General features: G+C 56.7%; 1 protein-coding gene across 1 annotated transcript; it reads right to left on the bottom strand.

Moving 5' to 3' along the window:
* Positions 1-2,549: 2,549 nt before the first annotated feature.
* On the bottom strand, positions 2,550-7,195 carry Ubald2 (UBA like domain containing 2). Its single transcript, XM_040750082.1, has 3 exons — positions 6,986-7,195; positions 6,742-6,804; positions 2,550-3,590 (listed from the first exon to the last, which is right to left on the bottom strand). Exons 1-3 carry the CDS (start codon positions 7,103-7,105, stop codon positions 3,279-3,281), a joined length of 495 nt encoding a protein of 164 aa, XP_040606016.1. The 5' UTR covers positions 7,106-7,195; the 3' UTR covers positions 2,550-3,278.
* Between the last annotated feature and the right edge of the window lie 6,106 nt (positions 7,196-13,301).

Genomic DNA, 13,301 nt, shown 5'->3' with positions numbered 1-13,301 from the left:
CTGACTTGACGATGCAGGAGCTCGGGAGCCTGGAGCAGAGCGCTGCAGCCGGGGCGGGGCGGGGCGGGGCGGGGAGCCTGGAGCAGAGCGCTGCAGCCGGGGCGGGGAGCCTGGAGCAGAGCGCTGCAGCCGGGGTGGGGCGGGGCGGGGAGCCTGGAGCAGAGCGCTGCAGCCGGGGTGGGGCGGGGCGGGGAGCCTGGAGCAGAGCGCTGCAGCCGGGGCGGGGCGGGGCGGGGAGCCTGGAGCAGAGCGCTGCAGCCGGGGCGGGGCGGGGCGGGGCGGGGCGGGGCGGGGAGCCCGGAGCAGGCTGGGCCGTGGTGTTTATACAGCGGCTCCACTTGGAGGTGAGGTGCAGCCGCCACCGCTCCCTGGCTGCTGGCTCCGCACAGCTTCTCCAGGACAAACCCACACCGCTGGGCAGTTTCCATCCGCTCCGGTCTGCGTCCTCCTGGGCGAGTTGGGCAGCGCTGGTTGAGGGCTCCATGCATGGCTGCCGGACACCAGCGGCGGTGAGAGGCAGCACTCAACCACGCGGTGACTCCCCATGTCCTCCCCAGGCCACGCGCCAGAGTGCTCACCTCCTCCTGCTCCTCCTCCTGTGCTCGCCTCCTCCTCCTCCTCCAGTGCTCACCTCCTCCTGTGCTCCCCTCCTCCTGTGCTCACCTCCTCCTCCTCCTCCTCCTGTGCTCACCTCCTCCTCCTCCTGTGCTCACCTCCTCCTCCTCCTCCTGTGCTCCCCTCCTCCTCCTGTGCTCGCCTCCTCCTCCTCCTGTGCTCGCCTCCTCCTGCTCCTCCTCCTGTGCTCACCTCCTCCTCCTCCTGTGCTCACCTCCTCCTGTGCTCGCCTCCTCCTCCTCCTGTGCTCACCTCCTCCTGTGCTCGCCTCCTCCTCCTCCTCCTGTGCTCGCCTCCTCCTCCTCCTCCTGTGCTCGCCTCCTCCTCCTCCTCCTGTGCTCGCCTCCTCCTCCTCCTCCTCCTCCTCCTCCTCCTGTGCTCGCCTCCTCCTCCTCCTCCTCCTCCTCCTCCTCCTCCTCCTCCTCCTCCTCCTCCTCCTCCTCCTCCTCCTCCTCCTCCTCCTCCTCCTCCTCCTCCTCCTCCTCCTCCTCCTCCTCCTCCTCCTCCTCCTCCTCCTCCTCCTCCTCCTCCTCCTCCTCCTCCTCCTGTGCACACCTGTAACCAACGCTCCTAGGAGGCCGGCGGCGGGAGGGTCTAGATGGCAGGAACTTGTTTCTACTCCCGCCTCAGAGTGAGGTGAGCAGAGCGGACGACGGCCCCCCCCCCCGCGCGCCAGTTCCCACACGGGAGAGCATCTGGGGCGAGATGTTCACTGTGAGGTGTGAGGGGGGCAGCGACAAAATTCACACGGGAAGTGTGGCAGGAAATGGCCGGGCGATGGGATCTCACTGCCGGCACCACGGGCCGGGCTGTCTGAGGTGAGGGAATTTTCCCCTGTCCTCTGAATCCTCCTCTGACCTCGCTGGAGACTGGATGGAGGGGACTGGCTGGGCCAACGGGCATCCCAAACGGGGGGGGGGGGGCTCTCCTCTGAAACTAGGGGCGGGGCGGCCCCACCCCCGGCTCCCGTTTCTCTCACGGTCCCTCCCGCGCAGTGACATGTCAGAAGGTCAGCTCAGCTCCCTGCTCTAGAATCCAAACTCTCAAGGCTGACAAAGGGACGGAGCCACACGCCCTGAAGGGGATGGGCCAGCCCCAACCACGCCACACCTAGGCATGGCTGCCTACACGGGGACGGGCCCTGCCCGTGTCCCCGCGGCCCCCGCTGGCCGCCCACACGCCTGCCGCGCAGGGACTCCCCCCCCCCACGACCTGTGCTTTCCCAGGTGGGCAGGGGCAGGTCTCGGGGGCCACCGCGGGCTCCACCCAGGAAACAGAACTGGAAGGGTAAACCCGCTTCCAAGCCAGCTGCGCCCCGCTCGCACTGGAGGGTATCCGGGCCCACAGCCCCGCCCCGCTCCGCCCCGGGCGTCTGAAGAAGAAACAGCAGGGTAGGGGGGCTGCCGGGCTGGGACCCTGTCAGTCTCACTTCGCTGTGGGCCGTCTTCCCCACTCAGTCCTGCATCCCAGCCTCTCAGAAGAGAGCAGCAGGGCTGGAGACACCAGAGAGCTTCGTAGGGAAAGCTCCCGGAGGGCCCCTCCTGCGTGACTGGTCACTCCTACAGCCAGGAGCAGGTTACAGGGCCGACACCACCCCAGCACCTTCAGAAATCCACTTTGTGGCACTGGGACACCCTTGGTTGTGGCTGCATGTTCAACAGCCCCCTATACAATCTGCTCAGGAGGGCACTAACAGAGGCAGGCCTGGAGGCAACAGCCACTGGGGCAACGGCACAGCCAGTGGCAGAAATGGCTTCCAGGCGAGGAAAGAGGAAATGCACACAAACCAGGAAAGGACCTGTTGCCACCTGTACTCCCCAACACTCGGACCCTGTATCCTCACAAGGAAATACGACAACCACACTGCCACCCCAGGGAAAGCCCCCGCCGACCTTCCCACCACCACCAAAGCAAACAAAAGTACCACAAATCAGTTAGTTAGAAAAGTCTTTTAAAAGTTTTTAAATTAAAATTGCACCCTGGTGAGATGTGATTCTAATTTAGGAACTCAAATCTAAAGGAAGGCAGGCTCTCCTGAGTTGTCGTCCTCTGGAGCTGGACGCAGAGAGGCTGGGGACCTGTGGGACAGCCAAGTGTGCACTCAGAGGTCAGCCAACTCCAGTCCTACCAGCTCTGCACACCCGGCTGGGGACAGGGTGACAAACTTCAGGGCCACCACCAGCAGAGATGAAAGCTCCATGCACCAGGGATGGGGCAGACCGTCCATGATTCCAACAAGACCCTTGTGGGACCTCCCGTGGGCGGGGCACTTCCTGAAGGCAGAGCAGCCGCTGGCTGGAGCTCCCCCATCTGGCCATGGCACCCTGTTCCTCCAAATCGGGCAGAGGAGAGGTGCAGTCGAGGAGAGGGATTTCTGAGGCCATTCCCTTCCAACCCAATGCCCCTGGTGTGCAGGGCCCACTCGCGTACATTAAATTTATATCCATATATATTATAGTTATATATTAAAAAGAGGAAACTTTCCCAAAGAGAGACTCCTGAGGAACCCAAGTGGCTCAGGACGTTTACTGTGCCCCGCCCACAAACTCTTATAAAATCTTCCAGTGCGATCTTGAAACCCACCCTCTTGTGTCTCCCCCCCCAGCCCTGCTGTGTCCCCACGACCCTGGGCTGCCCCCATTCCAGCCCAGCGACATCCAGTCTCATCTCTGGCCATCCATGGCTGCCATGGCTTTCTGCTGGGCGCCGCCCTGTGATGCTCCCGGGGGCCACGTGGGCTGTGGGCAGTGGAGGTGATGGAAGGAACTGGGGGAAGAGGGTGGGATCCAGGTCGTCTGGTGGTTGGGTGGGGATGTGGCCCAGAAGGGGCTGAAGTTTGCAGGGGGGGAGCAGGCCACAGCTGTCATGGGGCTGTTGCTGTTCTGCAGGCCCTCAGAGGCTCGAAGCTTGGAGAACATGGCTAGTGCATCAGGGAAGTTGGGTGGCGTGGCAGGGGTGTTGCTGGGAGTACACATCTGTGGGGGAAAAAGTGGGTGAGGGTCCTGGCAGTTGCAGCCCAGACAATGTCAACACACCACCCATCTCCCCAGAGCCGATGAAAGACAAGAGCAAAATCCAAAGGTTGCCCAGTGCTCAGACGTGACACCCGGGACCATGAGATGCCAATGGTTAATTCCGACTCAAAGCTAAGGTGTCATCTTGAAAGGACAAGGAGCAGCCCGGGACACCACTGCCCGGCTCCTTTCCCGGCCAGGAGAGCCAGCTGGCTTCCTCCACAACCCACCCGCAGACGTCCCCAGGGTGCTGGGCACCATGGAGCAGACCAGGTGGAGGGTCTCCTCCCTGTACCAGCCACAGAAAAGCTGCACTTTCCTGGGGTTTCCATTCCTCCCACGTGTTCAACAGGGGGACCCTGGCCCCCTCCACTCGCACTTCCTACAAGAGATCTGGCTAGCTCGATAATCTTTCTGTATTACAAACGAGGAAACTGAGACCCAAAGGTTAAGTCACGACAGGACATGCACCCAAAGCAAGTGACTTTGGAGTCTGTAGGGTTCCAGGCATCATCCCAGGCGCTGAAGCCTCTGTCCAGGTGAACTCTGCGTTCAGGGTTAAGTGCCAGTCAGCTCTGGGCTCCCAGTACAAACATGCAGTCAGGCATGCCAGCCCCAAATGCCAGCAGCGCACTCCTGGGTAACAAGCACCACTGCTCAGCCCATGGACTGGGAACAGGTGGGTGAGAGTCCAGGCCCCACAGGAGCTAGCTGACTGCCCTCAAGGCCTCTCCCTTCCTCAGGAGGCCAGGGAGTCCTTTCAGTTTCTCCCAATTTTAGCAACACTGGCTCCTCCCCAAGGCACAGGGCACGGGGTGGGGGATGGGGTGGTGAGACAGGATGCCAGAATTTTATCACTCGAGTTAAAGCAAAGCCAGAAACTGAGGCAGGGACCCCACCTCACCCCGTCCATTGAGGCTGTGCCACGTCGGCTCCTGGGGATTTGGACCATTGTGTGTTCAAGGCCCCACAGGGAAGGCCAAAGGCCTCAGCCAGGTCCAGCCCCTCCCTGACACTTCCCTCCTCCCGCCACGGTTCCTTGCCCACCCCCATGACTTCTCTGCAGCAGGAAACAATGAATGGGGGGTTGCGGCTGCAGTTGCATCACAGCATCGTGACCGACTTCCCCAGTCCACTGAGCCAGAGGCCAGGTCTTTTCAACAGTCGCCCTGCTCTGGAAAACTGCTCCAAGGTTAGCAGGGCCGGTGCCCATGTGCTGAGTGAACCCCGGCACATCCCCAGGCCTCTCTGCGTTCAGGCCTCAAGCTGGGGCCTCAACTACATCTTCTAGAGCCCTTCCTGTAATCTCAAGTAACAGTGTCCCTGGATTGGCCAGGGTCCTCCGCTTCCTCTCAACAACTGCCCTTCTTGCCCCTCCCCCTCAAGCACCAGGGGACCCTTCTCATCTGTGAGGCTTCTTCCAACTGCCTGGCAATATGCACAGAAATCCTTTATGGGCTACGGTAAATCTCCAGAGAAAGGGTCTTCCTGGATAGCCCAGGCTGACCTGGAGTTCACAACAGTCCTCCTGCCTCAACCTCCCAAGTGCTGGACTCCAATGTTTTAATAACTTCTCTAATTATTTTGTCTCAAAAAACAGTACTGACTCCCAGAACAGGGCTGGTGTACTGTGTTGGTGAAACCCCCAGCACATGTCCCTGTCTGATGAGTGCATTGATTGTAGTGCGAACCCAGCCCCTTCCCCGAGGGGAGCTTCTATCACACACACACACACACACACACACACACACACACACACACGCACACGCACACGCACGCACGCACACACACACACACACACACGCTTGCAGAGGGACACCAACCAGGACTTTGGTTCAAGCTGGGGACTGCCAGCTCCCTTGTTCCAAGCCCCTAAAAACGCTGGCTGTGTTTTTGTGCGTGGTCTTGTGGGCAGGAAGACATTGAGTTAGGGATGGAGGAATCTAAAAGTCTGCATGCCTGGGTGCAGGGGAGGGGTCTTGGAGGGGATTCCTTTCCTAAGAGGCTGGCCTCAGCGCCATTCACTTTTCCATTTGACTCCAAAATGCTGAAAGGAAGCAAGTTTAAATCCCTGACTGGAAGAAAACAGTGCCAAGAACAAGACACAGCAGAGGAGACACCACGTCCAGTTTCCCCCGGGGAGAGCCAGGGACAAGGACGCTGAGGTAAAAATAAAAAAAAATGCCAAAAATGTTAACCGTAAATCTTCTCAGGAATAATGTTTTACCAAGCCTCCACGGGGCTCAGGCCCGCCTACACGATCAGAGCTAATAGATAACCAGGGATTGGGGTGGAGAGGGGATGGCCTGGGCCTCAAGAAACCTGACCAGGAGGGCAAAGGCTTGAGCCTGCAGCCAAGTTGGAAGACAAACCCAGGTCTGAGGCTTCTTTTTCCTGCACTGTTTGTCTCTCAACATACTGAGGTTAAAAGACAGTCTTTCCTTACCTTGGGTACATAAATCCGCATATCCCCCAGACGGGGTACGTACCCCCAAGGCTTTGGAAAGGGCCACCCTAACCTTTGTAGGCAGAGCTGGGCTTCCCGAGCCAGGGTGGACCTACTTTCCCTGCTTCCTGCAGCAGCACTGGGGGGTGGGGTGTGTGTTGTACGTGTGTCTGCGCGCTGCACCAACCCCCAAATCCCGTGTGTGTGTGTGTGTGTGTGTGTGTGTGTGTGTGTGTGTCTGTGTGTGTGTAAATCCCTACTTCCGTCCCCTTCCCCTGAGCTCCCCCAGGGGTCTGGTTATCATCGAGTCCCTTCCTCATCCTCCGCCACCACCAGACTCCCGAGACCCTGCTCGTACTCGGGGGGAAGGGGGGTTTGTCCCTCCACTCCACTCCCCCCCCACACCTCCCCAACGCCAGGGACCCCTAGGCCCAGGGCACAGCGCCCACCCAGCGCAGGGCCTCAGGCCCAGATCCAGGAGCCCGGAGGCGGGTTCCAAAGTTGGGCGAGCCGGCGCCGGCCTGGGAGCGCTCTTTCCTGGAAGACATTTTGGCTCTTTGTTTACATCCGCGGCGCGGCGCTCCCCGGCAACATGGCTGTCACCGGCGCGCTGGCATGACAGCGGGCGCCCCCCCTCCTCCGCGGGGCTCCCCGAGGGGCACTTACCATCTGAGGGTGGTGGTGGCCGTTGGGAATGTTGCTTTCCTGGAAGAACGTGCTCAGGGCGGTCTGCGGACAAACGCGGGACGCGGCGGAGGGGGGCGGCGTGAGCGAGGCCTGGCCCGGCTTCCCCCGGCGCGGCCCACGCTCGCCCCGCGCTCCCCGGGCCCCCGCGCGCCCAAGCCCAAGCCCAAGCCCTCCCGAGGCCGCCCGGGCTCCCCCGGCCGCCCGCTCGCCCGCCCGCGCGCACCTCGAACTGCCAGTGCGCCGCCTGCAGCAGCTGCTGAGCCTGGTCGGCCGCGCAGCCCGCGGCCAGCACGAACTGGTTGATCATGACCTGGTGCCGCAGCTCGTCCGTGTTCACCGACATGGCGCTGCGCGGCCGCCCCCGCCCCCGCCCCGGGGATCGCGCTCGCAGCTCCGCCGCCGCCGCCGCCCGGCGAGTGTTGTGGTCCGGCTCGCGCGGCCGCCGCCGCCGCCGCAAACAACAGGCGCGCGGGGCGGGGCCGCCGGGACCCAACGTTCCGGGGGTGGGAGGGGGGAACCCGCGAGCCGCCGCCGCCGCCGCCGCCGCTGCTGATTGGCCCGCGCGCCGCTCGCGGCCGGCCGCCCCGGCTCCCACACGGACGTTCTATTCGAATCCTGCGGCGGGCCCGGCCCGCTCTGTTTCTCTTCTCGCCCGGCCGCGCCCCATTGGCGGAGCCGGCGCCGCGGGGGCGCCCTGCCATTGGTCGGCCTCCGTGTTTTGGCTCCTCCGGGTTGGTGATTGGCTGGGGAAACCGGGGTGGGCGGGGGCCCGAAGCGCTGATTGGCCTACCGTAGGCCCGTTTGAACTCAACTCGGAGCCCTTGAGTGCGCGCTGATTGGTGGAGCCTCCTGCCCCCTCCCCCGTGTGTTTGCTGTTTGTCGGCGTGGGGGTGGTGCTGGCCGAGTTCATTCATTACTTCATTGAAACCGAACATGCTCAGCTGGAAAAGCGAGACTTGAGTGTGGCTTTGACTCACTTCCTCTGAAAGATGTGGTCATCTCGGGAAACAGTGATCAAAATAGAAAACACACAAGAGAACCTTTGCAGCTAGCTACTCGGCTCTCAAGAGTATTTAAATTTTTAAATAGCCTCTAAACAGTCTTGCTTGAAAAAGAAAGAAAAAGATTTTTTGAAACACAACGCACATCGCACAGCGTGAGGTCTTAGGGTTCAAATTCCAAAAAAGGAAAAAAAAAACAAACAAAAACAAAACTAAAACACTACCAACAAAAGGGCGTAGTAATGCAAGTTTTTAATTCCAGCAATCAGCCCTCAGGGAGGAGACGGGCTTCTCTATCTTGAGCTGGAGACCAGCCTTGCCTACGTAGTGAGTTCAAGGACAGCCAGGGCTACATAGAGAAAAATCCGTCTCAAAGGCTTGTGCGCACACACAAACACAACACACACACACCCCAAAGGAAGAAAGGAGCTGGTCAGTGGCAGGTTTCAGCATGAAGACTTTTTCCCCTTGTCATTCATTATTCCCGAATCGATGGTGTATCGGTACATACATAGAGTTTACATAGTATTGAGTATTAAGGTGACCTAAAGATGACTTAAGGTACATGGGATGGCGAACTTGATTTATAAGGTAAGCATTACACATTGTAAAGTAAAACCCTCACACATCCATGGTTCTGTACTGTGGGGAGGGGGTCTGGTAACGGTTCCATCCCTGTTCTGGAGGACTGGATTAGGGAATGAATTATTGTTAGGGCTTTTGGTGCAGGTAGATTTACACTGTTTTTTCATCAGAACTAATTGCGGAGTATATTTTGACTAGTTAGGGCTGTGCAGAACAAAGGGACAGCAAGAAGAAATCAAGCCCTGTTTCTATTCACTTACCCACGAGAGTCAGCTGCATGGGAGTCAGGTCTCTCTTTCCAAGGTTTGCAAAATCAGACTCAGGCCGGCAGGCTTGACAGTAAGTGCCTTTTCTCACTGAATCACCTGTCAGGCCTACTTTTATTCTGCATAAAAGGAGTCAATCATCCATCTAAAGGAACCTGGCCATTTTTGATAAGGATAGGGTTACAACCAATGTTTGCATACCCAGGAAAGCACAGTAGTTGTGAAGCTGGGTGGTAGGGCTTGTCTAGCATGCAGGAAGCCCTGGCCATCTCCCTAGCATCACAAGAAGACAACAACACCTGCTTTGGGCAGTAGAATGGATGATCTCATTGGTCTTCCTGTTGGTTTGTTTGTTTGTTTTGAGGGGGTAGGAGTACTATAATTATTCTTGGACACCCCAGAATTCCCGTGGACTGAGGCCATGAGTGTAGTTGGGGAGCCAAGTAAACTTGATCCCTCCACATCCAACCCCCTAGAGCTACCAAAATCTGTGGACACTCAATTCCTTTTATATAGCATACTATAACATAGCATAGCGTTTTTTTTTACATGACCCATACACAGTCCCCCATATATTTTAAACACTTTCTAAAACACACTATAGTAACAGAATGTAAACACCAGTAAAATAGTTGTACTGTGTTGCTCAAAAAAAAAAAAAAAAGAAAAGTGTGTGCATGTTTTGAAAAAGTCTGTACAGGCCGTTTTCTGTCTGAGTATTTTTTAGCGCCGTTTGGTTGAACGCAGAGATGTGGGTACCCAGGCTCTGCTCTCCCAGGTAATTGCAAGGTGAAAATAACAGGAAGCAGCCAGCAGCCGGCACTGCCGAGAGCTGCCCCAGAACACGGAAGCGCTGATCTTGTGGGCTCCAGGTTTTCACAAGTACATACAGGTGTCAAGCGTGCCAGGGTGGTGAGGAACAAGGTCTAGCTTGGGTATGGACGTTTTAAAAGAACGTGCCTATAGCCTCTGGGTCTTAATTAAAAAGTTCTCACGCCCACCATGGTATGAAGGCCTGTAATCCCAGTATTGGGGAGTGTGGGGCAGGAGGATCAGGAGTCCGGAGGTTAGCCTGGTCTTTGTAGAGAATTCAAATCCAACTCTCAAGGAACATAAAACCTGGAAGCTTCGAAAAACCAAAAACCAAAAACCAAAAAACAAAAACAAAAAAAAAACAAACCTGGAAGCTGCCAAATCTGTTACTTCCTGGACATCAAGGCAATTTATCTCTAAGGATTATCTAATGTTTTCCCTGTGCAGGACACAGCTGGGGACAACTGGGATGGGCATAGCATGTGAGCCTCAGAGGGGCTGGGGCTCAGGTGATCTGTGGGCAAAGGTCACCCCAGAAGGAGGCGGGAGAGCCGCAGAGCTGTGCCTGTGATCTGAGGTCCTGACGGGTTGAAGGGCTCCATCACCACATAGGCAGGCTTCTGAGAATCCAGCTGGGAGTGGAAGGAGTGAGTGCCCGGCCCCCTGGACCAGGGAAGAACGAATGAGGTCATGCTTGCAGAGGACTTTGAGCTCTTGAGATGAAAGCAAAGCAAGTGCAAGGTGTAATTAACCCAAGGTGTTATTATCTTAATCTGAGAGGACAATGCAAGGCCAGTGAAAGACTGCAATAAAAAACATGCCCATTAACAACAAATGAAACACAGTGGCGGCCTCAGAGAGGACAAAATCCGTGTTGCATCCGTGGCGAGGCTACAGAGCGAGCGATGACGCAGCCACTGAGAGAGAGAAACAATCTGCGTCTGTGTTCCCCTGGGTGGCGCATGGACGACAAGGTTATTGGGAGTGAGCCCCAAAGCAGGTTCAGGGCTCACAGTAGCCCCGTGCTAAGCACTTCCCGGGAGCTAGGCACCTCTCGTTTTCATCCGGGGACCACCAGGAATCCAGGTCCCAGGTGAGGCCTCTGGGGAGCAAGGGAGGAAAGGATTCTGCCCAGCATCACACAGTAACAAGTGATGCTGCACCCAGATACCCCCTTTACTAACCAGTTATCACATCATTGGGTCTTCTAAGGAAGTGTTTCCACAGGCTCTGAGCTACCTACCCTGGAGGCTAGAAGTGTGTGGGAACTGTTTTTTTCGAGACCAAGTTTCTCTGCAGCTTTGGGTTTTAGAGGCTAATCCTGAAGCTCACTGTGTAGATAAGGATGACCTCGAACTCACAGAGATCCACCTCTGACTCCCTCCCGAGTGCTGCTACTAAAGGTGCACACCACCACCGCCTGGCTTTTTTGAAACAGAATCTTCAGGTAACCCAGGCTGGCTTTGAGCTCACCAGGTAGCCAAAACCGAACACATCTGATCCAAGTGCTGGCATTAGAAGCCCACACACCAAGCCGGGCGGTGGTGGTGCACGCCTTTAATCCCAGCACTTGGGAGGCAGAGACAGGTGGATCTCTGTGAGTTCGAGGCCGGGCTGGACCAACAGCCTCCAAAACAATACAGAGAAACCCTGTCTCGTAAAAACCAAAAAAAAACCCAAAAACCAAGAAGCCCACGCACCAGCATTCCAGGCTCTTCCTTCTGTCTACCTCTTATGCCCTGAACCCAACCAGCTCCAGCAAAGATGAGGGAGAGCATTTGAGGGTGCCAGATTCCTAATAAGCCTAAAGCTTAGAGGACACTCAGAACCCTCCAAGTCAGGTAGCACCCTCCTTCACAGTAGCAATGAGCAAGGTCGAGGCTGGGCGCATCTGGGGTTCAGTTCACCCCACACTCCTTTCTTCCCTCACTCTTTTCCTGCCTGCCTGTCTTCCTCTAATACTGCCCACTTTTTTTTTTTTTTTTTTTTCAGACAGGGTCTTCCTATTGTAGCTCTGCTAGGCCTGGAACTTTCTGACTTCAGGGGAAAGCTAAGATGTGAGTCCACACACACCAGTGTCTCCAACCAGAGGCTGTGCTCTCTACAGTGCCCTGGCTGTCCTGGAACTCAGTATGTAGACTCACTGCCTGCATGCTCTTACAGACCAGTCCAGGGGCCCTGCTGGACTCTCCCCCAGACAGTACTGGCGAGGGAGGAAATACCTTTCCCCTGGGGTTGGAGGCAGAAAAGCCAAGGCTAATCCCCCGTGATGGGTCCGTGCTGGTTTATACCAGATTATGTTTTCCACAAACTGTCACATGCCTCGCCAAGGACAAAGGCCAGACCACTCCCAGCCTAGTTAAAGGCATTTCCCCAAAGCAGTTCTGTGGTCTGGACACCCTGTGCTGTACCTGGCGGCCAGGTGATAAGATAGCCCCACCTCTGGTTGCTAGATGTGTCTTAGTCCACAGGGGCAGGGAGACAAAGGGAGGGTTGAGGAACAGCCTCAGGTGCAGTCTCCTCCTCCTTGGGCAGGACTCTTACTTCCTGCTCAGACTCTGCTTGGGAAGGGAGCGGAGGCCTGGAGCTAACCATTCTAGCTCCCCAGTGACAGCATGTGTCTACCGAGAACAGACCGCAAGCCAGCCCGGAACTAGCTCTTTACACGAATCTCCTCATTTAATAGAGAAACACGAATACCCCGGCCTGCGCATCACGAGGCACACTCTGTAAGGAACCACACAGCCATCCTCATTCATTTGTGTTGAACACAATTTAAGAAGTCGAAAGCCGCCGCCAACACCTTTCCAGTGCCTGGGAATGACCCTGGTCCCTTCCCAAATCCAACCCTTGCTTTCTTCACCAGTTTTCTTTCTTTCTTTTTTTTTTTTTTTTTTTGGTTTTTCGAGACATGGTTTCTCTGTATTGTTTTGGAGACTGTCTTGGAGCTCGCTCGTAGACCAGGCTGTTCTCGAACTCATAGAGATCCACCTGTCTCTGCCTCCCGAGTGCTGGAACTAAAAGGTGTGCGCCACCACCGCCCAGCTGACACAGGAGCTCTTAACTTCTGAGCCATCACGGCTCCAGCCCCTCCACAGTGGAGTGTCTGTCAGTCACGAAGAAGAACAAAGTTATATCATTTGCAGGAAACTGGAGATAATCGTAGTAAGTCAGCCAATTTTAGAAGGACAAGTACCGTGTGTGGGCCTCTTATTTGTGGTTCCTAGATTCTCATATAGTACATACAATGTTTAAAAGAAGGTAGACGTGCAATTGTCCAGGGGGACCGAGGGGACTGATGGGAGTGGGAAGGGGGGAGAAGGGAGGGAGAGGGAATGGAGGGGGGAGGTGCAGTGGGTGAGGGGGGTGAGAGGGTACAGCACACATCTGTACAGAAACTGAAAACAAGAGCCAAAGTTGGGTTGGGGAGATGGCTCAGTGGGTAAAGACAGGCAACCACGAGGCCCTGAGTTTGAGCCTCAGTCCTCACATAAACAAACAAACAAACAAAAGCCCAAATGGGGATGGTATCCCAAAGGACCCATCTGAAGCCTGTGTTGGGAAGGTGACAGTCCTGGAGTAGGGACTGAGCTGGAAGAGACCGGGGCTGTCAGGCACCTGCCCTGGGTGTGGAGCATGGTTCTACCTTTCTCTGGGGGAAGAAGCACCCATGTTGTCAAATTGGCCCCAAGATTCCTCAGGCTCACCAGATTAGACCAAGCTGGGTTGTGGTAGCTCACTCACACAGTTTTGCTTCTCACCCGTGCTAAGGGGATTGGGTCAAGAAAAACTACCCTTGCGCCGGGCGTTGGTGGTGGGAGCCTTTAATCCCAGCACTCGGGAGGCAGAGGCAAGCGGATCTCTGTGAGTTCCA

Source organism: Mesocricetus auratus, unplaced genomic scaffold (assembly GCF_017639785.1).
Source record: "Mesocricetus auratus isolate SY011 unplaced genomic scaffold, BCM_Maur_2.0 Super-Scaffold_100007, whole genome shotgun sequence".
NCBI lineage: Eukaryota > Metazoa > Chordata > Mammalia > Rodentia > Cricetidae > Mesocricetus > Mesocricetus auratus.
The sequence above is the reverse complement of the archived record's forward strand: the minus strand, read 5'-3'. Positions and strand labels throughout refer to the sequence as shown.